At 45.1% G+C, this 27,573-nt stretch overlaps 1 protein-coding gene across 1 annotated transcript; it reads right to left on the reverse strand.

The window, feature by feature from the left end:
• On the reverse strand, nt 1-27,304 carry PLAA (phospholipase A2 activating protein). The gene is made up of 14 exons (XM_082204762.1): nt 27,063-27,304; nt 18,370-18,563; nt 16,898-16,998; nt 16,667-16,787; nt 14,320-14,487; nt 12,947-13,082; nt 11,259-11,428; nt 10,359-10,516; nt 10,010-10,229; nt 9,581-9,652; nt 8,250-8,315; nt 6,715-6,816; nt 4,119-4,283; nt 1-723 (listed from the first exon to the last, which is right to left on the reverse strand). Exons 1-14 carry the CDS (start codon nt 27,209-27,211, stop codon nt 158-160), a joined length of 2,388 nt encoding a protein of 795 aa, XP_082060888.1. The 5' UTR covers nt 27,212-27,304; the 3' UTR covers nt 1-157.
• Nucleotides 27,305-27,573: the final 269 nt, after the last annotated feature.

Consider the following 27,573-nt stretch of genomic DNA (forward strand, 5'->3'; position numbering starts at 1 on the left):
TATCAGTGCAAAAAAAGATTTTATTTAGGTTTTTTTTCACTTAATGTCCAGATAGTTAACCCACAGTATTTCTTCTCTCCATTGTTGTAAAATATGAAAAAAGTTTATCTTCAGCATAGCCATAGACTTTCAAGTGCTTTTTTAAAAAACGAAACGGTTAGAGCATGTTAAGCACCAACCTACAGCATTCGTTTACCTTAGCCGGTTCCGATACAGAGGAATATTTCTTAATTTGAGAATCAACCCCCAGAGACTTAGCTAACTGTACAGCATCTGAATCACCACTGATCAATGTCCCAAGAGCCACAAGTAGTCTAAAGATAGCTTCGAGGTCTTGCACAATTTCCATGACTGTGCTGATCACTGATAAGCACTGAGCTTTCCCCTCAATGTTATTAATTTTATGTAAACAGACAGCGTAGTTCAGAGCCAGGGTGGCTAATGCAATGTGAATGTTCTTATTGCTGCTTATTTTCAGCTCTATTGCCTGTGACATTATCAAGTCCCCCTGTGACATCATGAGCTTCTGGCCAACTGGGTGGATAAAACAGTTGCAGAAAATTCTAAGGGCCAGCATCTGGTTGGCTTGCTTTCCTCCGGGGTTCAGGAACTGGATCAGGTGGCTGCTGAACTGTAGGCCATCCTTCTCGCTGCAGAAGCTTTCGTTCACGCTGGGATGCCTGATGGATAACCGAAGAATATCGAGCGCTGGAAAGACAATGTCTAGGAACACAGGGAAAACAAGCGACCTCGTTACACTTTGAAATGTTGCAGAGCTTTCAGCAGGTCTGTTGTAATAACCCCTATGGGAAAGGTTCGTCTAGCCCAGGGTTTTTTAAAGGGGTTGATACTTGACCCCCCCTTAGGGGGTCTAAGGGACTGGGCAGGGGGTGAATAACGACCTGGGGTGGAAATGTCCGGATACTGAGGTCCAGCTCCGAGGATCTTCTAGTGCAGTGTTTCCCAACCGGTGTTCCACGGCACACTAGTGTGCCGCGAGACGTTGCCTGGTGTGCCGTGGGAGGGAGGCGGGCGTGTCGGGCGGCGAGAGGCGGGGCGGCGGCGAGGAGAGGCCGCCCAGCGCGGGGCTCTCGCCGTCTGCCTGCCTGGCTGCCTGCGTGGCGCTGACGTCACGGGGCTGTAACGTGCCCCACATAGGCACACACGGGGCGGCGAGCGAGCTCCCTCCCACATCCCATCGCCGCTCGCTTCGGCCGGCCTACTGGGCTGTCGCAGGCGGAAGGCCTGCGCATGCGCGAGGTTTTTGCGCCTTCGGGATTCCCTTCACGCCTTCCTCCTCCCGGGTCCTTGAGAGCGCGGGAAGCGGCAGCGCGAGACCGGCGTTGAGCCTGGTAGGTATTGCGCTTGCCAAGGCAGTCATTTGGGAAATGAAAACTTGCAAAGCAAGCAACCAGTTCAATCTGAAGTACGTGTATGCTTAATATCCTGTATCTGAAACCTGTTCTGCCCCCTCCCCCACACTTGGTGCCATTTTCATCTACACATGCAGCAGAGTAAGTTGACCCAGAATAGTACCAATTCAGATGCCAGATGGGAGAATGACAGTGCTGAATGCTTTCCCATGTAGAACAGTCCCTGCAAATAAAAACCTAGCATATTTGGAAGAAGGATGCTAGCCTAACCATTACCTTCTATGCTGTTACAATTTTTTTATTTTTTTTTTACATAAGTAAAAAGTGACCTTTCCCCATCTGGCATGGTGGTGTGCCTCGAGATTTTTTTCATGAAACAAGTGTGCCTTTGCCCAAAAAAGGTTGGGAAACACTGTTCTAGTGGTTCCCTTAATGCAACAAGTAATGTTACAGAGAACCAGCGCCCACCCTGTGGAACGCCCTCCAGTCAGATGTCAAGGAAATAAACAACTATCCAACTTTTAGAAGACATCTGAAAGCAGCTCTATATAGAGAAGTTCTTAATGTTTAATGTTGGAAGCTTCCCAGAGTGGCTGGGGAAACCCAGCCAGATAGGTGGCATGTTGTTCTAATTGTTATTAATGATGTATAGTAAAAATAATATTTATGAACTCTGAAATAAAGGGCATTAAGAATGTAGAGAGTGCACCTCCCTTGCCCAATGAGGATCTTCTGTGTAGGACAACTGCATCTAACATGGAGGTTCAGTTCTGAGGGTTCTACCTATATAGTGGTGCCTTGGTTTACGAACTTAATCCGTTCTGGAAGTCCGGTCATAAACCGAAGTGTTCTTAAACCAAGGCACGCTTTCCCATAGCAGCGGGGGACTCAATTTACAGATGGAACACACTCAACAGGAAGTGAAACATGTTCTGCTTCCAAGGCAAAGTCCACAAACCAAAACACCTACTTGCGGGTTTGAAGCGTTCTTAATCCAAGTTGTTCATAAACTAAGCTGTTCTTAAACCAAGGTAACACTGTACATGAAAATCAGCTATACACAAAACCTTGAAACAGAGAGCTTAAAAGCTCTTGTTGCTCGGGAAATGCCAAGTGGACCAGACACAAAAAGTTTTTAAGCTCTCCTGCCTTGCCTGCATTTAACTTGTGCAATTTCATCCAACTTTTGTCTTCAACCATGCATGAAATTGCCGAAGTTAAATGTGTGTAAGAGGCCATTGTAGTGTATTTTTTAAAAGACGATTCCACTATACAACGGTATTCTCAGAACGTGCTGCTGTACGAACAGAAAAGCCGGCTAAACAACAAAGAACATGGTGACTCAAGACTCACAAAACCTACAGCCCAATATTCATACGCTTGTTAAAAGCCCATTAGGCCCATATATCTCATTAGAGAAGATTTTTTTAAAAAAGTTGTCATTATTTTCACTCGTTTTTCTTTTTCTTCTTTTTTTAGGTAAAGGTAAAGGTACCCCTGCCCATACGGGCCAGTCTTGCCAGACTCTAGGGTTGTGTGCTCATCTCACTCTATAGGCTGGGAGCCAGCGCTGTCCGCAGACACTTCCGGGTCACGTGGCCAGCGTGACAAGCTGCATCTGGCGAGCCAGCGCAGCACACGGAACGCCGTTTACCTTCCCGCTGGTAAGCGGTCCCTATTTATCTACTTGCACCCGGGGGTGCTTTCGAACTGCTAGGTTGGCAGGCGCTGGGACCGAACAACAGGAGCGCACCCCGCCGCGGGGATTTGAACCGCCGACCATGCAATTGGCAAGTCCTAGGCACTGAGGTTTTACCCAGCGTGCCACCCACGTCCCTTCTTCTTTTTTTTACATTTTATCAATTGCCATTACCGGGAATCAAAATTAATAAATTATTACATATTGATTATTTCTTAAACGTTTTCATTTATAGTCCTAAGAATTTGGGTTGGGGCTGATGACAATTTTATGAACTCAGCAGTTTGGGAACTGATCTAGCCTGAATTACATCTCTCTATTTTTGGGAAATAATGGAATCCTTAGCATATTTATGTAACTCAGACAACTGAATTACAAGTGTCATTGCTATTAAAATAATAGCAATAGCGTTAAGTAGGATAGTCTGAAGATTAAACTTCAGAACTCTAATCAGCATAAAATCTTCACCCTATGGGCAATGGAACAGCATCCCCATCAGCCACTAATATATTAAACTGACAATCACCAATACAAAGAAATAAAATTATTTGTGGTATAAAAACTGGTGTATCTAAAAAGGTAAAGGTAAAGGACCCCTGATAGTTAAGTCCAGTCGCAGACGACTCTGGGGTTGCGGCGCTCATCTCGCTTTACAGGCCGAGGGAGCCGGCGTTTGTCCGCAGACAGTTTTTCCAGGTCATGTGGCCAGCAGGACTAAGCAGCTTCTGGTGAAGCCAGAGCAGCACACGGAAACGCCTTTTACCTTCCCGTTGGAGCGGTACCTATTTATCTACTTGCACTGGTGTGCTTTCGAACTGCTAGGTTGGCAGAAGCTGGGACCAAACAATGGGAGCTCACCCCATCGCGGGGATTTGAACTGCCGATGTTCTTATTGGCAAACCCAAGAGGCTGAGTGGTTTAGACCACAGCGCCACCCGCGTCCGGTGTATCTAACAATACGTGAAATAAGGTGAACTTTTCTAACTGCTACCCACCCATCTAATCTGCTGGACCTACTAGATGTCCCCAACAATTCCATTCCATACCATTTGGCCAATTAATTGCCTTCCACAAAATCTGCAGTTGCTGGGCTGTGGGAGCTTCAGAGGAGGTGTTGCAGGTTATAGAGAGCATCTTCTCCAGAAGATCTAAATCATCTTCAGTTAACTGCTGTTCAGCAGGGGCACTTCTGTTAAGTTCTTTCAGTTTGCCTGCGAGACAAATGGGAGATAGTTTGAAATGCTCTATTTGAACCTCTTCACGTTATGAATACGAAAATGAATTCTCGATGCAGTTCAATTCTATTGATGCCTGTCGGCATATTTCATGTCAACCTAGTTGCCTAACGGGCAAATCCCCATTGATAAAACAATTTTGCTTCATCTCAAATGTGCTCCAAAACCTGATTTGCGTTATGTACAAACAGTGTGCTCTCTAGGATTTGTGCAGGAGATATTTCCATGGCATTGCTTCACAATTGTCTTATGTTCCTTTCACCACACAAATGTTAAGATGTTTAAGTGAGAGTTTGGAAAAAGTTGTAGAATGAAAGGGAATGTATGAAACATATGAACTGTAGTCCAGAACAATTTAAGATTTAAACCTCAAATCATGAGACAAAGGCTGCAGTCCCAAGGTGTACTTACCAGGAAGAAAGCACCACTAAATTCAGTGTAAAGTACTCCCAAGTAAACCTATCAAAGTTTGGTGTGGAAGATGAGAACCATTTACAATAAATTCAAGAGCATTTGTAATTGCTATGAGCTTCTGAAAACGAAACTATAGCCCAATGGGAGAGGGAGAGAGAGCATGTGAGCAGCGTGCCAAAGTTCTCATTTTCAGACCCTCCAGGATGAAGATATTTGCACAAGTCACTCAGGAGAGCTGCTGCTCAGCAGAGCAGACATTGCTGGCGTAGACAGTCAGCTTGACTTGGTATAAGGCTGCTTCATGTGTACCTCATTCTTGAGACTTATAAGTCTCTGCCCTATGGATAGTTCCTATGAGGACTCCCAGCCTGCTCTTAATTTTGAAAGTCTTACAAACTCTGAAAATCATGAAAGGTGAGAGGCTCACTAGGTAACCGGTGCCAAAGACAGTACAGCTTGCCTTAAAAAAAATAAACATTAAACTAGGTTCCAGTTTTGGGGTTCCAGAACAGTGACCCAACTTACATGGCAGAGGAACAGGTAAGTACCCCTTCACTACATGCCTGAAAGAACATGCAGTGTGGGGGGCAGCTGTACAAGTTGATTGGCACTGCAGTGTTGTGCCACCGACTGGCACCTGGGTGCCCCACATGCCAGGTGGGGTGCGGAGGGTGAACAAAACTTACCGCGCCAGTGGAGCTGCGCTGCACTGCCTGCCTGTTAACACAAAGGGGAGCCCAGCAAGATGAAATGGCCCTTGGTGGACAAATCCCCCCCCCCACGCTGGCCAGACTGCCATTAAGCAAGGGGGCAGGGGTTGTGGCAGCAAGGCCAGGCTGGGCTGGACTTTGGGGCCCAGAGACTTCCAGCGGCAGGCAGGCAGGCGGGATGGGGATCCCTGCATGGGAGCGCCCAGCTTGCACCCCCTTAAAATTGTGTGCCCCCCTGCTCCCCCCCCCCCGCTATGCCCCTGAATGGCACAAATTGAGGATGACATGTAAAATTGCACCCCTCGTGTTATCTGAAGCACACAGTGGAGAAGAGTGCCTGCAGAACCCATGGCAGATTGCGGCACGAGTTTGGTGTCAGCAGCAGGCTTGGGTTACACTAGCACAGGGGTCAGCAAACTTTTTCAGCAGAGGGCTGTTCTTCAGACCTTGTGGGGGGCCGGACTATATGGGGGGGGGGAATGAACGAATTCCTATGCCCCACAAATAACCCAGAGATGCATTTTAAATAAAAGCACACATTCTACTCATGTAAAAACACGCTGATTCCCAGACCGCCATGAGCCGGATTTAGAAGGCGATTGGGCCGGATCCAGCCCCCGGGCCTTAGTTTGCCTACCCATGCACTAGCATCTCAGATGATTTCAGGAGTCTATTCCAATATCCTTGCAAGACATTAATCACGTAATACAAATCAATAAGCTTGAAACTAACCTTCCTTTTTAATGCCTTAAGAACATAAAAAGGTTTGTACTGTACAGCTTTGCACAAAAGTCCATTTGCCACAAAAGCAGATCCACTGATTATGTTGCTGCTCATTGCTTGCACCCCTTGTCATCTATTCCAGCTGCATAGAAAGGGGAAAGTAGGCAGTGCTTTTAATGCTCCCAGCTATCCAGGGAGGACTGCGGTCAACTGAATACCACAGGGGCAAAATGGCAAGTACATTCGATGTATTTAGCAATTGCTCCAGTCCTTATGGCGTATCAAAATATTCACTTCTTCTCAACAGGGGGAGATAAGCAATACTGGAATGAGCCTGACCTGCAATATTTCTAATTCACAAGACGCAAGTGGCTGCTTTATTACATTAAAAACACAAATCTTTTGAGTAATCCAACCTTCCTATGTTTTATTTCTCAGAAGTAAAAATAGGCTGAAAATAGTTTCAGGGGAGTAAAATAAAACGTTTTACGGGACTGATGTGTTTGAAGGATCATTGCTCACCCCAATCATCATTTAACAAACCGTATAAATACACTCACCCATTATTTGTGTAGGGTTGGCCTGATCAAAAGCAACAGCTTCCTTCTTTGGAAAATAAATATTTTCATTTTTAGGTATAGTTAATTTGTAGGCACCCGTCCCTAGAAGGGAGAAATAAATTGTTAGAAACTTAACAGTACAGCTTTGCACCCTATAGCAGGGGAAAAACATTAGCTTAATTGTCACACATTATGTAGCTATTTCAATGATTGCTAAACCGTAATTTAAATTATTCCATCTCTACAGGTTTTTTATAAAAATAATGCTTTATTCACTTTGTGGCCTTGACCAAGTAATTTAATCTAAGGCTACCTCAAACACCTCTCTGCACTCCTGGGAGAAAGTGTGAGATAAAATCTAACGAATTAACTCCTACAGAACAAAATGGTTACATAAACAGCACTTCATATCCTGAGCGTTTCAGCTTTTTAATTAGCTAACACATTTCAGAGACTTAAGTGGCCTCCAAAATTTAGTTCAAAGGGAGCCCAGTATAATTAATTTTATTAACTCCATTTGTGTTTATCCATGCGCTATTACAAAAGCCAGTAGCCACATTTCACACCCTTCTGAGAACAGGGATGGAGAATCTTTTGCAAAAAAATAAAAATAAAGATTATTAAAGATTTTCTTGTGTAACAGACAAATAAAGGCAAGGACACGTAGTGTGTCTCTACTTTCAATTCACACAAGTCTTTTTCACAGTTCATTTGATTTCGGTATGAGACACTGTTGTCATATGTGGTTCGGGGAGGAAAGAAAGATAATTTTATCTAGGTTTTCTTGCCTTTTTGAATAGCTTCTCTTCTAAGATTGTTGCTGCTTCATGGCGAACAGGAAGGAAAGGAGCTTTTCAAGGCAAAAGGCAGGCAGGCAGGTAAAAAACTCTGGGAGTCTTAGTGATACGACAACTGATAAGTTTCAAGGAGGGAAGCTTTTAGCATTGGTCACCTGTGAGATTTTTGGAAGCTCTCTTGGGTTCAGTAAACCAAGAGAATGTGCGCATGAATAAAATTAGCAGCTTAAAACAGATTTGATAGAAAAATTTCCCTGGAGTCTTAATTTACTTGCTATACTTTTATCTCACCCTTCCTCCAAGGAGCTTAGGGTGGCATCCATGGTTTTTCTTCTTCTCCGTTTGGCCTCTCCTGTTTTATCCCAAACAACAGATGCTTCACTTGCCGCTGCCCCAAACACACACACCTCTGGGCTGCTCACCCCATCTCTCCTTTCCTTGCCCTACCTCACCTTACTTCTACCCCAACTTTCCCTTTATCTGCATTTCTGCCGTCTGAACTGCAACCAACTTCTCCACAAGCATGAATAAGTGGAGAGAACGTGTGGTCAGCTATTATAACACTGCGCTTGGTTTCTCTAGTTAGAAGCAGCACAAAGCTTAGCTGGAGTGAAGTGGCAACAAGATGGAGGGGAGTGCGGATTTTGTTATTTTGGGGGAGGAGGAGGGCAGATGTAAGTGACCAGCACCAAACTTTGGCCTAAGTTTTCAAAACTGTGAGACGAATGATTTACTTACCTGTAAATGGATCAGCTCCGCTTGCAGGAGCTGCAGGAGCTGAACCTGGGACGTAGCGACCTGTACCTAGAGAAAAACAGGAACAAAATTGCATTCACATTGCTTAAACGTTCACAGTATGAAGTGTTTGGGTTTAAATAATCATAATAAAACAAAATAAAGAAATTCCTTCCAGTAGCACCTTAAAGACCAACTAAGTTAGTTCTTGGTATGAGCTTTCGTGTGCATGCACACTTCTTCAGATACACTGAAACAGAAGTTGCCAGATCCTTCTATATAGTGAGAAGGTGGGGAGGGGTATTACTCAGAAGGGTGGTGGGAATGGGAGATTGGCAGATGGCTGAGATGAGCCTGTTGACGTCAACTAACTTAGTTGGTCTTTAAGGTGCTATTGGAAGGAATTTCTTTATTTTGACTATGGCAGACCAACACGGCTACCTATCTGTAACCATAATAAAACAGCAACAGAAAGCCCACACTCCATTTTTGTAGCTCCCATATTTGGATCCCAACATCTTTGCTCGGCACCAATGGGTTCTACATGGTTTTTACTTCCATTATTTCCAATGTGTGTATACATTGTTTTCCTAAAGAAAGTGCCCGGGATTGGAGCCTTAGGTTTCCTGTGTGAGAGAGCCCAGGATTGAGTCTCGCAGGAATCATGATCATAACCCTTGGGCAATCATTACGTGCAAGTGCAATTCGTGTCTCAACTTCTATTCTGAACCTCAAACTCAAGCAGCTGGCTCCTGGAGGATGCTATGACTCATCCACCACAGTTGACTTAGTGCCCAGATGTATGGTCGCCATCGAAACCAAAGCCCTCGATTTACTTGCCTTGCCAAGCGCGATCATTCCCCCCCCCGATGCAAAGTTTTGTGAAACTGCTCTACAACACCCATACTCATCTGAATTAATCAGTACCAAATGATCATTCTTTCAAGACACACCTGTGAAAAAAAGGTTTTGCAAAAAAAAAACACAAAAAAACCCCAACCAAGCTACAAGTTTCTGGTCCAAAGTTGCATTTAAATGTCACACCTTTGCTTCTAGAAACGTGGTGCTTTTTCTGTATAACAAGTGCTGGACATTCTAGGGCTCCCCTGGGTGAAGACTAGATTACCCTTCCAACTCTACAATTCTATGATTCTAAGGCACATTTTTAAAAAGAAATAAAATGATTCTGAGCCAACATCACAGCTTTGCTCCCTGCCTCGTCCATCCGGAATTCCAATAAGCTCTATTTCCCCACACCAACTATAAACCCAAAACTTTACATTTATTCTCCCAGAAGGAAGAGAAAAAAAACTCTGCCATCATTGACACAGTACCTGTAAACGGATCTGCAGCTGGGAGCCCTTCCCTGGACTCCGAGGAAGAACCTGGAACATAGCGGCCACCGCCTATGAAAAGATAAACCGAAGAAAAGAATGTGATCCAAAGCACTATTTATTATTAAAACATGGAGGGGAAACACCCCATTAACTTTGCTCCTCAATGAAGTGCCCATACTTTTAAAAACACTCCAATTCATCCGCTGCAAACAGAAAGGAAAATTATTATTATCATTTCTTACATTTATATGCCGCCCGCAGGTCTCAGGGTGGTTCACAAGATAAAATTACAATATAAAGACACAAAATACATCATCAGTGTTCCACAGTATGGCCAGGGGCAAAAGAACTCTGGCACGCTGTTCAGCCACATATTTAACAAGGAGCGAGGTAGCAAATTTAGGGCAGCTTGGAGCAATTCTTTACCTGTGAAAGGATCTGAAAATTCCGCGTTCGTGGGTCCCAGCGTTTGCCCTTTGGTGTTATCTATTATGAATTTGGCCACCTGGTCCAGGAACATTGGATTTAGATCGTTCTTCTGCAAGAAGTTGTATGCCGTCAACCAGGGATCATCACTGATGTTGTAGGGCAGCTTGTGAGAGGGCCCGCCTTCATTCACATCAATAGTAAAAACATAGTCGTATTCCTTTTTTAAGGAAAGGGAAACGGCGAGAGTGATTTATTCTTATATATACCATTCCAGTGCACACAGCTCAACAATAGGTTGGGCTGCCAGGGTTTAATTACTAAACGTTAGGGGTGAAAAATTACTTACCCTTCCTTCGAATAAAACCTTTCCAGATGTCTGCTGTGTTGCTCCTGATGAACCAACAACATCCCCGATCTTCATCCACCTCCCTTCGCCAGCGCTCCACTGATAAGCTTCAACTTTCCCATCACTTTTAATAAGTCTCGTTTGTCCATCTCTTGTACCTTAAAACACAGAGAGGAGAAAATGGTTTTAGTTCAGGGGTCAGCAAAGTTTTTGGGCCTTGGGCCAGTTCACAGTCCCGCAGACACGCATGCGAAAACGCTATTTCCAGCGCTCCTTACGGCACAGAGGAGGCGTGCGCGGAAGTCTCTGCAGCCAATCAGAAGCAGCAGAAGCCCCGTCAGACGTTCGGCTTCCAAAAGTAGTTCACAAACCGGAACAGTTTGCAACGTTCGGGAGCCAAAACGTTCGGGGAACTAAGCAATTCAACTTCCAATGTACGACTGTAATCCCGAAACAAAAGGGTGGCAATCCATTTAGGGGGCAGAGGACCATAACAACCCCCAGCCAACTCCCTGGGGCTGAAGTGTACAAGTGAACATGCCAAGAACTACATTTCTGAAAATGCTATCCAAAAGGGGAACGATGGGTAAGACAGGGTTTGTTTTACAAAAAATATAGAAAGATGACACACCTGGGAGGCCTTGGAGACCACAAAAAACCTAAAAATGTTTGAGAGCAGAGTATAATAATAATATTACAGGCTGAGGGAGCTGTCAGTTAAGAAAAAAAACTTAACTGAAAAAGATGGACGGTTTGTAGAGTCTTGGCATCACAAGAAAACTTGGTGGGGAGGGGCAGATATAGCCTGTGGATTAGTCACTCCTGCCCTAAACCTTTTCTTTACCAGGACAGAATAGATGAGGAGGGATGTATGTTTGCCGGATAAATTTAAAATTATACCTGGTTCGTCCAAATGCTCTCTCCCAGGAAGCTCATCAACACTGATGTCCCCTAAATCAGCAGTTTGAGGATCAATTTTTGCTTGAGAAAGTTCGTTTTCAAAAGCCTGGATCTCCTCCAGATTTGCTGTGCGCTCCAAAGACTCAGTGAACACTCTGATAATGCCATCACTGAAAGAGGAAAAATAATAATTTCAATATCTAGGAAAGAGGTCCCCTGCCCCTACACATCCTATTTCCTTTCTTACTGCTGTGCCTGTCCCCACCCCTCTCTAAGAAAGAAATCCAGATTGCTGACCAGGTTTTATATCATAAGATTGATGCCTCATCTTCAAACCGATCTTCCCCAGGAAGCAAGGTAATTAATTTTAGAATAATCCAGTGAAATGCATCAAGTTGAGGACCTACTTCAAACTTGCGCGGTCAACGTTTTTTTTAACCCTAGTGTTCATTTCAGTCACTGATCAGGTACAAAACGAGAATGCATGGCCAAACTGTACTCAAGGTTAAGACATAAATGATCGGTGTTAACTGATACCGAGTATATAGTCCTGGTCAGGGGTCAGCAAACCTTTTTCAGCAGGGGGCTGGTGCACTGTCCCTCGGGGGGGGGGGGAATGAACGAATTCATGTGCCCCACAAATAACCCAGAGATGCAGTTTAAATAAAAGCACACATTCTACTCATGTAAAAACACACTGATTCCCGGATTGTCCACGGACCAGATTTAGAAGGCGATTGGGCCGGATCCGGCCCCCAGGCCTTAGCTTGCCTACCCATGGTCTTGGTGATCATTCTGCCTTCCAGTATGCAAGGTTCAGTTTTGAGCTGTGGTGTTCAATAGCTATCCACCCTCCTTGACAATTTGTCATGCGCCTACCTATCCCAAAAATGGAAACGAGGGCAGGATCCTGAGTCAGAGCTGCTTGTTACAACACTTGGAAGTGGTAGAAACAACTGGGCTGAGGCTGGAGAAGGAAAGCAAGCTATCTATGTTTTTCTACTTTGTGAGTAGTTTTCGAGTATGTGCTTTCTTTGGGTTGGTGCACAATATTCCTGTTTGGTTTTTTTTGTAACGTACGCAAACAAAACAAACACAAAGATTTAACAACAACTGCTATGTATCGTCTACCAAAAATTGGCCAGGGATCCACTGGTCAAACTTCTGCCAGTTCCCAAAATGTATGATGGAACTACACATGTGTCTTTAAAACTCTGTTTTGTTCAACAATCTCCTTAGGAGGCAATGATGTATCATAGTTTAGCATAACAAGAATATGTACCGGGCTCACATGTTCCCCTCCTTATGCCTCTACTGCACTCCTCTAGGAGGAGTTTTTCCTCTCGTTTTTCATGCTAACTTGTAACAATAACCGAACCCTCACAAACTGGGTCCAATGTTAACTTTACTGAAAGAAGTCAGCTTCAAACCATAGCATAGGAAACTGGCTGGTTTCAATTAATCATAGGGTTTAGCCACAGTTTAGAGACACTGAACTGTGGTCAATCGAAAAATGGAATAAATCTTCCATTTCCTCTCTGGCTCTGCTCCAGAGAAGAGCAAGGAAGTGTGTGAGCATGAGGCCAAATCATTCCTTCTCGCGGCACAAAAATATTTACTCAGCCTGCCTTCAGCTTTGTGCCTATTTATCTTGATGAACAGATGATAGAAAGCCGAAATCTGAATACCTTGCTCCAACGACAAGGTCCCCGTTGTCTAACACACAACAACACCAGATGGATTGAGCTGGAAGTCTGATTGTCTGTGTGCATTCCCCCTTTCTCCAGATCCTGAGCGATCGGTCTTCGCTAGTAGTAACAAAATCTAAAATAATGCAACGTTCCATTCATTAAATTGAGAAGGATGCAAATGTAAAGTCAGCTTTCTCTACACCAGTGACTCGAATTATGACCATACAAACACATTTAATACACATTACACAAACATAGCAATATATGTTATAAACTAGCTATAATTGTGGCTTTTGGAAAGGACCCCAAGGGTCATGTAGTCCAACCCCCTGCAATGCCGGAATCTCAACATGCTGTCCCCCATCCAATTTGAAACCTTGCCATACCCTGCTTAGCTTTGCTAACGTGCTAGCCGTTTTATTGCTGCGCCACTAGTTTTCACTGTTCCATTGCAAGCCAATGGCTTGCATTTCAAGACTTGCCTGTGCAACTGAAAGCATTTCAGCTCACAGCCAGATGTGATTGCATGTGCAAACCCCTTCCCCTAGCAGCAGCACTTGTGCCTCAAAAATACCTCTCTCATCTTAAGAGCACCTTTGGATCAAATCCATCGGTTTGAAATGGGGGTAGGAAAAAACAAGGAGTCAAAGCCACTTGCCAATCAAGCCACTCCATGCTTAGCTAAAACAGAGGGTTATCATTATAGTTTATCTGATTGCGAAAAAAGCTGGAGAAATCTGTTATTTGTGTTTGTGAATAGCACTGACATCCTTTGACATCCTCTTCAGCCATCCATTGCAAGAATTTTCAAACTACAGTGGTGCCTGGCAAGACGAAAATAATTCGTTCCGTGAGTCTTTTCGTCTTGCGAAGCACGGTCCGTCGCAACTGCGCCTCTTCAAGCGGCTTTAAGAAAAAAGCACAAGACGTTTTCGTCTTGCGAAGCAAGCCCATAAGGAAATTCGTCTAGCGAAGCAACGCAAAACCGAAAAACCCTTTCGTCTAGCGAGTTTTTCGTCTTGCAAGGCATTCGTCTTGCGGGGCACCACTGTATGTTTAGGGAAATCTGGGGATTCCTTGGAATCCTAGGTTTCCTTAGCTGTCAGGTTTTATAAGAACTAAGCAAACCTGGCCAGCTCTGCACATATACTGAGTGAACCCTCAATTGCAAGCCAAAACAGGGGTACTGTGCCAGATAAATTAAAGTGGAGTCTTCTATGGAAGGGAGTTTGAAAACCATTACTCTAGTGCCAGTCAAAGAATTATAACTTACTCAGTTCTAAATCTACTTTTCATTAGAAGGCACAATCCTTTTTATAGCGTGTCTTTTTTTTATAAAAAAAAAGTATGTCTTGAGGACAGTTTCTTACCTTTACTTTGCGGGAAGACTGATATGCAGTATATATAATTGGTGTGGCCATAGTAAACCTCAAGACACTCTCCCGATACCTGCCACTTTCGAATGCTGGCGTCGTTTGCACAAGAAAGAAACTCTGTCTCGCTTAAAATGGCTAAGCCCCTTACACAATCTTCATGTCCTTTATGAAAGGAAAGATAGATAAAACGTAAGTCTCACTGAGAGCCTCTCCACATCTTATTGAAAGGTGATATTCTATAGCCATGAAATGCTTTATAAAAACATGTTCTCATGTGGTGTACTGAAAAGTAGATCTCACTTTAAAATTACTAGTAGCAAGTCATGTGGTCAGGAATGGGGTCTTGCTACTCCCTGGTCAGTGAGATTGTCTCAAATATAGACCCGTTGTGTAAGTATCATTTGTGTAATTGTAGCCTCAGACTCATGACCACTACCTGAGTTCCCTCTTGAAGACAGGAAGCTACGGCTGGCACATAACAAGATGGCTCACCTTCTGCCCAAGCACAGACTGCGGGGAAACATTAGACTAGTGGTTCAACATGAGCATTATGCAAAAACCTAAAAGGCACTGTACCCTGTTCAAAGCATAAGAGCATGAAAAGGAATCTTTAGTGGCACTGCTTACAGCACAGGACTGTCCTTTCACCAAAGGCATTTTAATAGATTCCTTTCCTAAATTTGTTACATGTTAGGGCGGTCAAATATTTTTCAGAGGTTAATCATCCACTTTTTAACTGATCTGTTTACATGGCAGTGGGACTACATACACACAGAGCTTGAATACAAGTATTGAGCTACTGAAGGGAAAGCAAGGTACATTGTTAATGGAAAGGCAAACGTTATATTCCCCTTCCTTTTCAGGATGCACTTTCCTTGCAAAAACTCAGAAGCCATTGGCTCTGTCACTTTGCTGTTTCAGGACATCGTCACTGCTGTGCCTGGCAAATGGCACCTCCAAAGAAAAATAACTATTAGCAGTTTTCTGCTTCTGAGCAAAAAGAACTGCCCTCCCTCCCAAAATGGACTTGCTCAGTGTGTTAGCTTTGTACTTTGACCTGAGCTAAGTGTTCAGTTCCAAAAACTGCTCCAGCTAAGTGTCGACAGTTGGCTCTGCTAAGTTTCATTTCTTTACCCCGGCCTAAGGTTCTGTTCTTTGGCCACGCATTAAGTTTCATTTTCTTTTTCAACAAAAGTACTATGAATAGCTCCTGGCTCCTATCATGTGACTGGCTTGGCCCAAGTGATCTACATAACGAGAAGTAGCAGCTCCCATTTCCAGACCTTTTCACAGTGAAGAGGCAGTGAAAACCCATCAATGGGACTGTTAATGCTTTGGAATACCTTGACAGGTATATCTAAAAATTCTATCCACCCCCCCCCAAATGTACCATATTCAGATAGCTATTATGCCAACAGCAAAAATCAGCCATAAAATAAAAACCACAAGGTCTCCAACACTTTGTAACCACAGATTTACAGTACAGTAGTCCCTAAGAGCCGCATAGAAAAGTGGGGGGAGGTATTCCATACACTTTTAAAGATTGCAAGCGACAAGGCCTGGCTAATTTCATAAGTGAAAGAATTCCACGACTGCGGGGCCACCACTGGCAAGGCTCACCATTTTAATTGTCTTCGATTTACTAGCCTTTATTACATGAAGTTAGTGAACTTTACATTTTCTCTTCCTCTAAGCCAGGGGTCTGCAACCTTTAAGACAAAAAGAGCCACTTGGACCTGTTTCCGAAGGGGGAAAAAAACTGGGAGCTGCAAAACTCGTCATTATAAAAAATAACTTTTTTGTCACCTTTTTATTCTTTCTTTGTTTGACCCCTCAGAATTACTCCTCCTCATAGAAATAAACGTTAAATTAACAAGTTACCTTTTTGTGTGTGTGTGTTCTTCACTCCCCTTCAAAACAGTGACCAGTGTACATGCCCCCTTTCAATGTAGCGAGCGGGCAGGCGGGAAGGTGAAGTCGGGACAGTGCGTGACTAACGCACGCACCGCCCCCATGTGACGTCACAGCCAGTACAGCGCCCGCCACTGTGGGGTGTGTCGGGGCGCACAATGCGCCTCCTCCCCTCGCTAGTATCCGCCCCGGAGCCACGGCAAAGGTGTAAAAGAGCCACATGTGGCTCCGGAGCCGCGGGTTGCAGACCCCTGCTCTAAGCTTTCAAGATAAAGAACCACACTAATTTCTACAAATGGGGTGGGGAAGAAGAAAGAACCATCAAAACCCAAATCCTAGAATAAAACGCAGGCCTCTTTAATTCTCCGGGTGTGGAGGCATATTGCTAAGTTGCGTAAATACACAGAAACTGTTTCAGCCAAGTACCTACCAGTAAAAGTTCTCTCGCATCGGCCTGCCTTCCACAGCTTAATAGTTTTGTCAGCCGAACCAGTCAACATTAATCCTTGTTCAGGTAATATCTTCACAGCCCATACTGCTGCAGTGTGGCCCTATAAAAGTGAACAACATGAATGCTGACGGAGACAATCTACATTTTCTGAAGTGCAAATAATCATGATCTGCTGATAATGAACTCTTGTCACCAGCAGAGTTTCTGTACCTGTAGTGTCATCATGCATTTGTCATTCAACCAGACTTTGGCTGTCGTATCCCACGAGCCACTAAGCAGGGTGCCAAACTTCCCAGAGGAGAGGCTGCAAACTAGAACAGAAGATTAAATAAACATCGCCAAAATTCACATTTAATCTACTCCCCGATTTGCGTGAGCGTTGCGTTCCAGGACACTGTGCGCTTGTGTGAAACTGGATCACCCCGTTCCTCCCTTTTAGTGACATCTTTTATGACGTTTCCAGGTCACTTCAAAGTTCAGTGGTTTGCGCATGCGTGCCACTGTGCACATATCAGTCGCGCCTAAAACAGGGGTTGTGTGTAGCTGAGTGAGAAAAGGTGTTCTGATGTGCTAGCAAAGCAAAGCTACAGATTTTGGTCTATTTTCAGACAATACGCCATAGCAAATTTCACTAACCTAATTTTCATCCTTGGAAATACATGAGGTGATGAGAAGCTACCACAAACAACCGGAAAACAGAAGCAGCACTTTTGACTGAAAAAGTAAGGTTCTGTCTTCTCAGCTGTTAACAGATTGTGGAAAATATTTTTCTGTCTTGGCGACACTATCACCAGTCTTTCTTATGTCTTCATTAAACCAACTCCCAAGCCGTATCTCTTTTTTTTTTCTTTTTTTCTTTTTGAAAATAATATTTATTACTTTTCCAACAATTTAAACAGGGTAATTACTTTGAAGTCAAATTGTCCACAGGAAAAAGTCAGTGCTCTCCGGCAGCAGCTATGCAGCTTCGCTCCGTGGAAGAAGCAGACGATTCGAAGCACCGCGCCACTCACCCCACTTCGCTCCGGACCCCCGAAACCGGGTTTCCCTGCGAGTAGAGGAGGCGCAAAGGGTGCCCGCCGAATCCCACGCTCACAGGCTTCTCCCGTCTGTGATTTTTTGCGGGTCTCCACCTTCGCCGTGGCAGCCAGACCCAGATTCCCACCGGGCAAATTCCTCCCGATCAGAGGAATTCCGCCATTACCGGAGGCACCAACCCGGAAGTCCCAAGCCGTCTCTCCTACCTCCAGGCCCATTTCCCAAGAGAACCTCTAAGGTGCTAAGACTGGTGGGGTGCTAAAGACACACCTCTTTGCCCTGGCTTTTGACATTTGAGAGGTATATTTCTAGGATGCACCTTATTTCTACAATTTCAAGGTTTTTAAAACTGTTTTTAATACTGTGCAGTATTTCCTTTTACTATTAATATTGTATTTTAATTATTGTAACCTGCCCTGTGACCATAGTGTGATGGGCAAGTAATAAATTGTAATAACAATAACAATATAATGTAACATTTCTAAAGGTCATAATGTTTCAGAAAATAATGCTAACGTCTGCTCATGATAAAACTTTACAAATCAAGTTATTTCTTAGAAGACATAAAACCAAGTGACTTTGAGTCATTAAGATTCCAAAAGCAGTATGATGAAAATAAAATTTTAAAATCTATGTATTCTTACCTGTGTTTTTATGACCCTTAAGGACGTACAGAGGTGCGGAGTTGTCCAAAGCGAAAATGCAAATGTTGTTGTCATTACTGCCGGTGGCAATTAATCCACGTGGATAAAGCTCGCTTGGAGGGATGACACACACACAAGAAACAAAATTTGAATGGCCGCTCATGCAGTGCACTTCCGTAAATCCTCTGCTGAGACTGGAGACAAAAAAGAAACCAAAGTTTTTATGTTCCTGTAGTATGGGAATCCTACCCATTTAAAAAGCCAGGGAAAATCTATCTGGTATCTAAATGCCAATGTACGTTCTAGACATTGTACGTTCTATAGCCAATTAGATTTATCATTGATCACATTAACACAAGCATTGGATTCATGCGCTCCTAACACCCCGTGCATGTCTCCCCTCAGCCAGAAGGCAGAGGTTGGAAGCTTTTGTTTCCATTTCGACTAACTGGTGTGTTATGTATGAACTCATTCAGAGAGGTAGTTAGCTTTTAACTGTACAGTGGTGCCCCGCAAGACGAATGCCTCGCAAGATGAAAAACTCGCTAGACGAAAGGGTTTTGCGGTTTTTGAGCTGCTTCGCTAGACGAATTTCCCTATGGGCTTGCTTCGCAAGACAAAAACGTCTTGCAAGTTTGTTTCCTTTTTTGTAAAACCGTTAAAACCCAGGGTGCATTGCTTGAAGAGATGCAGTTGCGACTTGACTTCGAGGAGCAACTCATAGCACGCGGTGTGGTAGCCTTTTTTGAGGTTTTTGAAGACTTTGGCGATTTTTGAAACTTTTCCAAAACTTCTTTTGCAGTCATTTGGTAAGTTAAACTTTTAAAACTTTTTTTGGGGGGGTTGGATTTTGGGTTGGGGTGTTTGGAATTCAAGGACTTGGGGAGGGGTTTGCAAGAATCTGGAAGCTTGTGTGGTTTTTTCCTGCATTTTTATGATTTTTTGTGACCATTGGGCCATGTTGTTTCTTTTTTAAAAAAAATCTGGGTTTGAATTTCTGTGTGGTGGGTGGCTGGGGGAACAGTTGAGGAGGGGTTTGCAAGAATCTGGGAGCTTGTGTGGTTTATTTATTTTATTTTATTTTTGCATTTTTATGATTTTCTGTGACCATTGGGCCATGTTGTTGTTTTTTTAAAAAAATCTGGGTTTGAATTTCTGTGTGGTGGGTGGCTGGGGGAACAGTTGGGGAGGGGTTTGCAAGAATCTGGGAGCTTGTGTGGTTTTTTCTGCATTTTTATGATTTTCTGTGACCATTGGGCCATGTTGTTTTTTAAAAAAAAAATTCTGGGTTTGAATTTCTGTGTGGTGGGTGGCTGGGGGAACAGTTGGGGAGGGGTTTGCAACAGTTGGGGAGGGGTTTGCAACAGTTGGGGAGGGGTTTGCAATTTCTGTGTGGTGGGTGGGTGGCTGGGGGAACAGTTGAGGTTTTTGAAGACTTTGGTGATTTTTGAAGCTTTTCCAAAACTTCTTTTGCAGCCATTTGGTAAGTTAAACTTTTAAAACTTTTTTGGGGGGGGTTGGATTTTGGGTTGGGTGTTTGGAATTCAAGGACTTGGTTCTGGGTTTGAATTTCTGTGTGGTGGGTGGCTGGGTGCTTTTGAATTTTTTGGATGTGAAGCACTGATCCTTTTTTTTTTCTGAGTTCATGAAGCTAGGAGCTGTGCTGCCATGGGACCCAAGAAGACTGCTGCTGCAGAGGCCAGCGAGAGGAAGGAGGAGAAGGTGACGCTGGAAATGAAGAAGGAGATCATCCGGAAGCACAACGGTGGAATGCGTGTGACAGACCTTGCCAGGGAGTACGGGAGGAATCCATCGATGATCGGGACCATCCTGAAGATGAGGGAGAAGATCCTTGCGACTGATGCAGCCAAGGGAGTCACCAGGATCGTAAAGAACCACCCAGCTGTTCTGGAGGAGGTCGGGAAGTTGCTGCTCATCTGGTTAGAAGAGAAGCAGCGTGCAGGGCACACAGTGACTGAGGCCGTCATTTGTGAGAAGGCCAAGGCCTTGCATGGAGACCTCGTCCAGGAACAGCCAGGAACCTCAGGCGAGCCAGAAGTCTTCAAGGCAAGCAGAGGTTGGTTTAACCGGTTCAAGGCAAGATCTGGAATCCACAGCGTGGTCAGGCATGGAGAGGCTGCCAGTTCTGATGTTCCTGCAGCTGAAGACTTTGCAGCGGAGTTCCTGGAGGCTGTGAAGATGGAGGGCTACGTTCCACAGCAGGTCTTCAACTGCGACGAGACCGGGCTGTTTTGGAAGAGGATGCCCAAAAGGACTTTCATCACACAGGAGGAGGCCAAGTTGCCTGGCCACAAGCCCATGAAGGACCGCCTGACCCTGTTCTTCTGTGCCAACGCAAGCGGCGACCTGAAGATCAAGCCCCTGCTGGTGTACCACTCAGAGAACCCACGGGCCTTCAAGAAACACAAGGTCGACAAGGAGCAGCTGAGTGTCATGTGGCGATCCAACAGTAAGGCTTGGGTCACACGTGTGCTGTTTGTGGACTGGGTCAATCTTGCTTTTGGCCCTGCTGTCAAACAGTACCTGCTGGACAACGACCTGCCGCTGAAGGCTTTGCTTCTGATGGACAATGCTCCTGCTCATCCTAAAGGCCTTGAGGAGGACTTGTTGGAGGAATTCAGCTTCATCAGCATCATGTTCCTGCCGCCTAACACCATGCCACTGCTCCAGCCGATGGATCAGCAGGTCATCGCCAATTTCAAAAAACTCTACACCAAGGAGCTTTTCAGGCGATGCTTCGAGGTCACTGATTGCACCACCATCACCCTGCGGGAATTCTGGAAGGACCACTTCAACATTGTCACCTGCTTGAAGATGATCACCATGGCCTGGAATGGGATCAGCCAGAGAAATTTGAATTGCGCTTGGCACAGCCTGTGGCCGGACTGTGTGGCACCAAGTGACTCTGATGCACCAGAGTCAACAGTGGTGCAGGACATTGTTGCCTTGGGGAGGACCATGGGCCTGGAGGTCACAGAGGAGGACATCAGCGAGCTGGTGGAGGAGCACGACCACGAGCTGACCACCCAGGAGCTGGTTGAACTGCAGGCAGAGGCTGTGCAGGAGCAGCCCTCGCTGGAAGAGGAGGAAGCAACTGAGGAACGGCTGTCCTCCAAAGAACTGAGGGACATTTGCCTGAAGTGGAAGGATGTGCAGGCTTTTGCACAGCGGCACCACCCTGACAAGCACGTGGCACATGACCTTGTGAACACTTTTGATACGAGGGTCATGTCGCCTTTCAGGGAGGTGCTGAAAAGGCGGATGAAGCAGCAGACCATGGACAGGTTCTTCAGCAAGAAGCAAAGAGTGGAAGAGGAACCTTCTTCGAGTGGTCCCCCAGAGTCTTAGAAAATGTACTGTACACTTTGTTGATTTTTAAATGTTTTTCTGTCATGTTTAGAAACTTAATTTATTGTTCCTTCAATTTTTGAAATGTTCTTTACAGTATGTGTGACTTTAAAGAGCACTTAATAAACTCTTGTTATACCAAATTTGGCTTTGTTTGGACTTTTTTTGACCATAGGAACGCATTAATTGAATTTCAATGCATTCCTATGGGATTTCGTGCTTCGCAAGACGAAAAATTTGCTAGACAAAAAAACTCGCGGAACGAATTTATTTCGTCTTGCGAGGCACCACTGTATTAAATAATTGTTGTTGTTGTTGTTATACCATTATTACAGTGGTACCTCTAGTTGCGGACACGATCCATTCCAGGGTGCCATTTGCACCCCGAAAAGTCTGCAACTACCGCGGTGCTTCTGCACAAGCAAAGCACGATAGAACGCTTCTGCACACTTTCGGGTTTGCTGCGTTCGCAAGCCGAAAATACGAAACATGAACCTAATGCAACATGAGGTATGCCTGTATTCTTATAGTTCTTTTGAACCTGCTAACTTCAAATCATAGTTAATAATTCTGGCTTGTTCAGACAAACTTTAGTTAAGGCCAAGCACATTCACACATAACAATGAACAAGAGAAATCTTCCAGTCTGCTCTTCATGCCTGCTGTACCAGAGAAAGGAGGAGGGAAATCATGAACAGGAAACTTACTCACATAACGCAAAACGGTGTTTTAGCATTACATCCAAATAAGCCATTGTGTTTAGACTTGGCCATGCATTAGTTGGCATGTCCAACAACTACATTCCGTCAGGGGATAACTGCAGTTATTCCTTTTTCAAAACATTTGTTTTTATGCACAACCTCAGTGCCACTTCAATTCAAGGTCTCCTCTAAAACATGGCAAGCAATCTAGCTTGATAAAATTGATTAAATTCTTCAGAATGTCTTTATTTAGTCTAAAAGACTAACCTTGTTTTGACGATAATCATCACTTCTCTGGAAGATTAGTTGTCTTTGTTTTATTTCACTTTAGGCCAACTTAGGAATCTTTACAATAAAATGGTGTTGCAATTCTGTGCATTCTCAGGGTTGCATCCAGTGGTGACTTTGACCTAGAAGAGCCACTGCTGCTTACAACTGATTTTTCCCAATTACTTGTATCCATTAGCTGTCCCTGAGAGCAGGAAAATGGTATAGCGGGTTTCATTCGGAAGGAGGAATTGGTAAAACCAATTGTGCTAGCCTAAGTAACTCCAGTGGGACGCGGGTGGCGCTGTGGGTAAAAGCCTCAGCGCCTAGGGCTTGCCGATCGAAAGGTCGGCGGTTCGAATCCCCGCGGCGGGGTGCGCTCCCGCTGCTCGGTCCCAGCGCCTGCCAACCTAGCAGTTCGAAAGCACCCCCGGGTGCAAGTAGATAAATAGGGACCGCTTACCAGCGGGAAGGTAAACGGCGTTCCGTGTGCTGCGCTGGCTCGCCAGATGCAGCTTTGTCACGCTGGCCACGTGACCCGGAAGTGTCTCCGGACAGCGCTGGCCCCCGGCCTCTTGAGTGAGATGGGCGCACAAACCCCAGAGTCTGTCAAGACTGGCCCGTTCGGACAGGGGTACCTTTACCTTTAAGTAACTCCAGTAATTCAGATCCACCATTATGATACAATCTATATCTTGAAAAATCCCTTCCAAGTTTAAAACAATGAGTGGTACTTTATACATAGGCTCAGACTTCATCTATATCAATTTGTGAACTGGTCTTGACATTTTAGGGAGTTCATTCATGATTTTATGGCCCTGATGAACACAGTTTGGCATATGTCAGAAAGCAACGTTTTCACACAGAAAAGTCCAAGAATGGCCTTAACAGTTATGAAGCTACATAAATAGAGCAAAGGGACATTTGATGGTTTACAACAGGCACGCCCAACTGGTAGATCACTGGCTCCCCGCAAAGAAGCTCAAAATGTTAGCCCTGCACCCCCAAAAAACTAGGGCTCTCCACCTTCCTAAAAAGCTCAACAACTTTGACCAGAACCCCGCAAAGGGCGTGGATCATTGCCAGTCTTTAACTCTGTGACTAGATTGCAGTTTCTTGGAAGCTGGCCACCCCTGGTTTATAATAATTCACCCTAATGACAGCCACACCAGGCCTTGACTTTTTTTGGTAAGCAAAGGTACTGGGTTTGTTCAGATGAACAGCCATTGGTGTTATAGTCTGTGATGGGAATTTCTTTCAGTAGCTGTTTTAAATTCAGTGAGGACCATCCTGTATTATAATATTTTTAAAAAAGTTTAGCCCTCACAACACTGTTGCTTGCTGAAGTCTATATTTGCCCTCTCTTACGTTCCCACTTGTAACTCCAAGGTACTTCTCAAGCTGTTCATGTGTTTCGTCCTGCTGCTACTGAGTGTACAATACTTTTCCTGCCACATCCAGACCCCAGCACTAGAATGTTCCATGACCAGAAGAACCTGATCTTGTCAGTCAAACTGTGGCCCAATAACTCTTGGCACAAGGACAGATAATAAATTATATGCATGTATGTGCATACCATGATAAACACATAGATACACACCTGCATATTAAGCCTACACTAAAGAAGAAAATCAGCAATGCGCTCAAAGTGACCTAAGCTCAAATATGTTTTTCACAAACTTATTTTTTTAGCTCGGGGTTCACAACAACTGCAGTCAAACCTCGGATCCTGAACATCTCCATTTTGGAACGCTTCAGCTCCTGGACACCTAAAGCCCGAAAGTAGATGCTCTGGTTCCCAAAGGTTTTTCGGAAGCTGAACGTCCGACACGGTTTTCGCTTGAGTGCAGGAAGCTCCTGCAACCAATCAGAAGCTGCACCTCGGTTGTCTAACATTTTCAGAAGCCGAATAGGCTTCCGGAACGGAGTACGTTCGACAACCAAAGTTTGACTGTACTCTTAAATATTTCCTTCCAAGTTACCAGGCAAAGTGCTTGGAATGTGGAAGAGCCTATTTTTTTTTATTTCATTTGTCTAGGCCACTAACCTATGACAACATGGAGATGTGCTTGAAGGGAGACTAGTCTGTGGCACAGCAGGTAACTTGCGAGCACTTGAGTATTGGCCACTTGCGACCAAGTGAAGATGCCTTGGCCGGCCCCTGACATCTCCACCATCTGGAAATCCAACTAATACCACATCCTGTAGAATTCCATCCATTCTATTTTATCGGCACAATCAGAACAAATTTCAGGAACCAAAATGCTTTTTCTAAGCAGGAGCAGTTAACGTTATAGCTCATTGCTGTCACTTGTCTTCACTTACCCCACCCCACTGCCCTGCTCACAGTTGTGAAGAATATTCCTACGTTATGAAGGTCTGTGTCACCATTAAGAAAGAGAGGTAGGAATAAGCCAGTATAAATGTGGACTCTCCCTTAATATGTGGACTCTCTCTCTTAATCTAGCTCAAGGTTGTCCTCTGAACTAGCCAGATGTTTAACTAAGAATCAATCGCAGTCAGTCCATCATTTGAAAAACAAGACTTTAGAGTCGTCTTGCCCAAAAATGGCATGTAGACATTACATTTTGGCAACTGCAACCTGGGTTTAAGGAGCCACTTGGCCCCTAGCTTATATATCTGAGTTTCTAACGCTACAGGTCACATAAAGAAATAAAGAGCCCATCACTTTAGAAAACCATTTAGATGTTTCAAATCACAAGCTGACAACTTTCCTAATCTAAACAGTAACTTAGTGGCACGATTCACAACTCGGATAACTACGGTGAGGGGGGAAAGTATTTGATCCCCCTGCTAAATTTGCCTGTTTGCCCTCTGACGAAGAAATGACCAGTCCATAATTTTAATGGTAGGTTTATTGTAACTGTGAGAGACAGAATAACAGGAAAAACCCCAGAAACCACGGAAGACAAAAGTCAGAGATTGATGTGCATTATAATGAGTGAAATAAGTATGTGATCCCCTATCAACAAGCCACATGTCGGAGAGCAAACTGGCAAATTTAGCAGGGGATCAAATACTTTCCCCCCTCACTGTAGGTGGTCCTAATCCCACTGAAATCAAATGGTCAACCCATCACACCCATCAACAGTGTGATGCAGCAGCAAAAAAACTAATGCTATTCTAGGCTGAATCAACAGAAGTCATAGTACCACTCTATTCTGCCTTGGTCAGGCCACACCTAGAATACTGTGCCCATTTATGGGCACCACGGTTTAAGAACGATGTGTGCAGAGGAGCGCAACCAAGATGATCAAGGGTCTGGCAACCAAGCCTTATGAGGAGCACTTGAAGGAACTGGGTATGCTTAGCCTGGAAAGGAGGAGACAGGATAGCCATCTTCAAATATCTCAAGGGCTGTCACATGGAGGAGGGAGCAAGCTTGTTTTCTCCTGGTCTGGAGGGCAGGACTCGAACCCGTGGCCTCAAGTTACAAGGAAGGAGATTCCTGACTAAACATCAGGAAGAACTTTCTGACAGCCAGAGCTGTTTGGAACAGTCTCCCTCGGGAAGTGGTGGACTCTCCTTCCTTGGGGGTTTCTAAGCAGAGGTTGGGTGGCCACCTGTCGTGGATGCTTTAGATGGAATTCCTGCCTAGCAAGGGGGTTGGGCTAGATGACCCTCAGGGGTCCCTTCCAACTCTACGATTCCTTGGAGGCTTTTAAGCAGAGGTTGGATGGCCACCTGTCATGGATTTGAAGCATTTGAAGACAGCCATGTTTAGGGAAGTTTTTAATGACTGATGCTTTAATGCAGTGGTTCTCAACCTGTGGGTCCCCAGATGTTTTTGGACTACAACTTCCATCGTCCCAGAGCTCTGGCCTTGCTAGCTAGGGGTGATGGGAGTTGTAGTCCAACAACATCTGGGGACCCACAGGTTGAGAAAAGCTGCTTTAATGTGTTTTTAATCTTTTGTTGGAAGCTGCCCAGACTGGCTGGGGAAACACAGCCAGATGGGCGAGGTTTAAATATTTAAATAACATCATCATCATCATTATTATTATTATTATTAAGATTCCTGCCTAGCAGGGGGTTGGACTAGATGACCCTCAGGTGTCCCTTCCAACTCTACGATTCCTTGGAGGTTTTAAAGTAGAGGTTGCATGGCCACCTGTCCTGGATGCTTGAGCTGAGATTTCTGCCTGGCTAGATGACCCTCGGGGGTCCCTTCCAACTCCACGATGCTAATTCACCCTCACCCTGCCTCCAAACGAAGCCAGCAACCGAGAGATCCTCCTTTCAGAGGATATCGAAACGGCCAAGGGAGGGCAAAGGCAGAGCAAGACTCCCCTCAAAGCTCCTTCCTTCCTTCCCCCCCTCGCCTTCCAAAACTGACCTGTCGGGCGCCCACAGCCGCGCCGTCCGGTCCCGGGACACGGAGACGAAGGAGCCGGCGGGGAAGGGAGAGCAGCTGAGGCCCCGCACGTCCAGCTCGTGGCCCACCAAGGAGCAGCGAAGCCGGTAAGTGCCCCCCGCGGCGGCCATCGCGAACAGCCCTCGAGCCCCCTGACACAGCAGCAGCAGCAGTGCCGGAGCCCGCCTCCTCCGCTTCCTCTCGCCCGCCCTCCGCCGGAAGCGCCGTCATCCCGCAGAGCGCCGGAAGAGGCGCGACGCCCAGAAGGCAACGCGGTGGGGTGGAAGGGAAGGACTACATTTCCCAGAATGCAAATGGACGCGTCGGGAGCCCTATAGGGGAGAACCCGGACAGGCGGAGAGACTACATTTCCCAGAATGCAAATGGAGGTTCAGGTACTAGCCAGGGTGGCGCTGCGGGTGACGCCAAGGTTGCAGGTTCGCTTCCCGGCGTAGGTGACGAAGTTTCTCCCCCCAAAAAACCTTTTCTTGCC

The sequence above is a fragment of the Podarcis vaucheri genome, assembly GCF_965113315.1.
Source record: "Podarcis vaucheri genome assembly, chromosome: 17".
Classification (NCBI taxonomy): Eukaryota; Metazoa; Chordata; class Lepidosauria; order Squamata; family Lacertidae; genus Podarcis; species Podarcis vaucheri.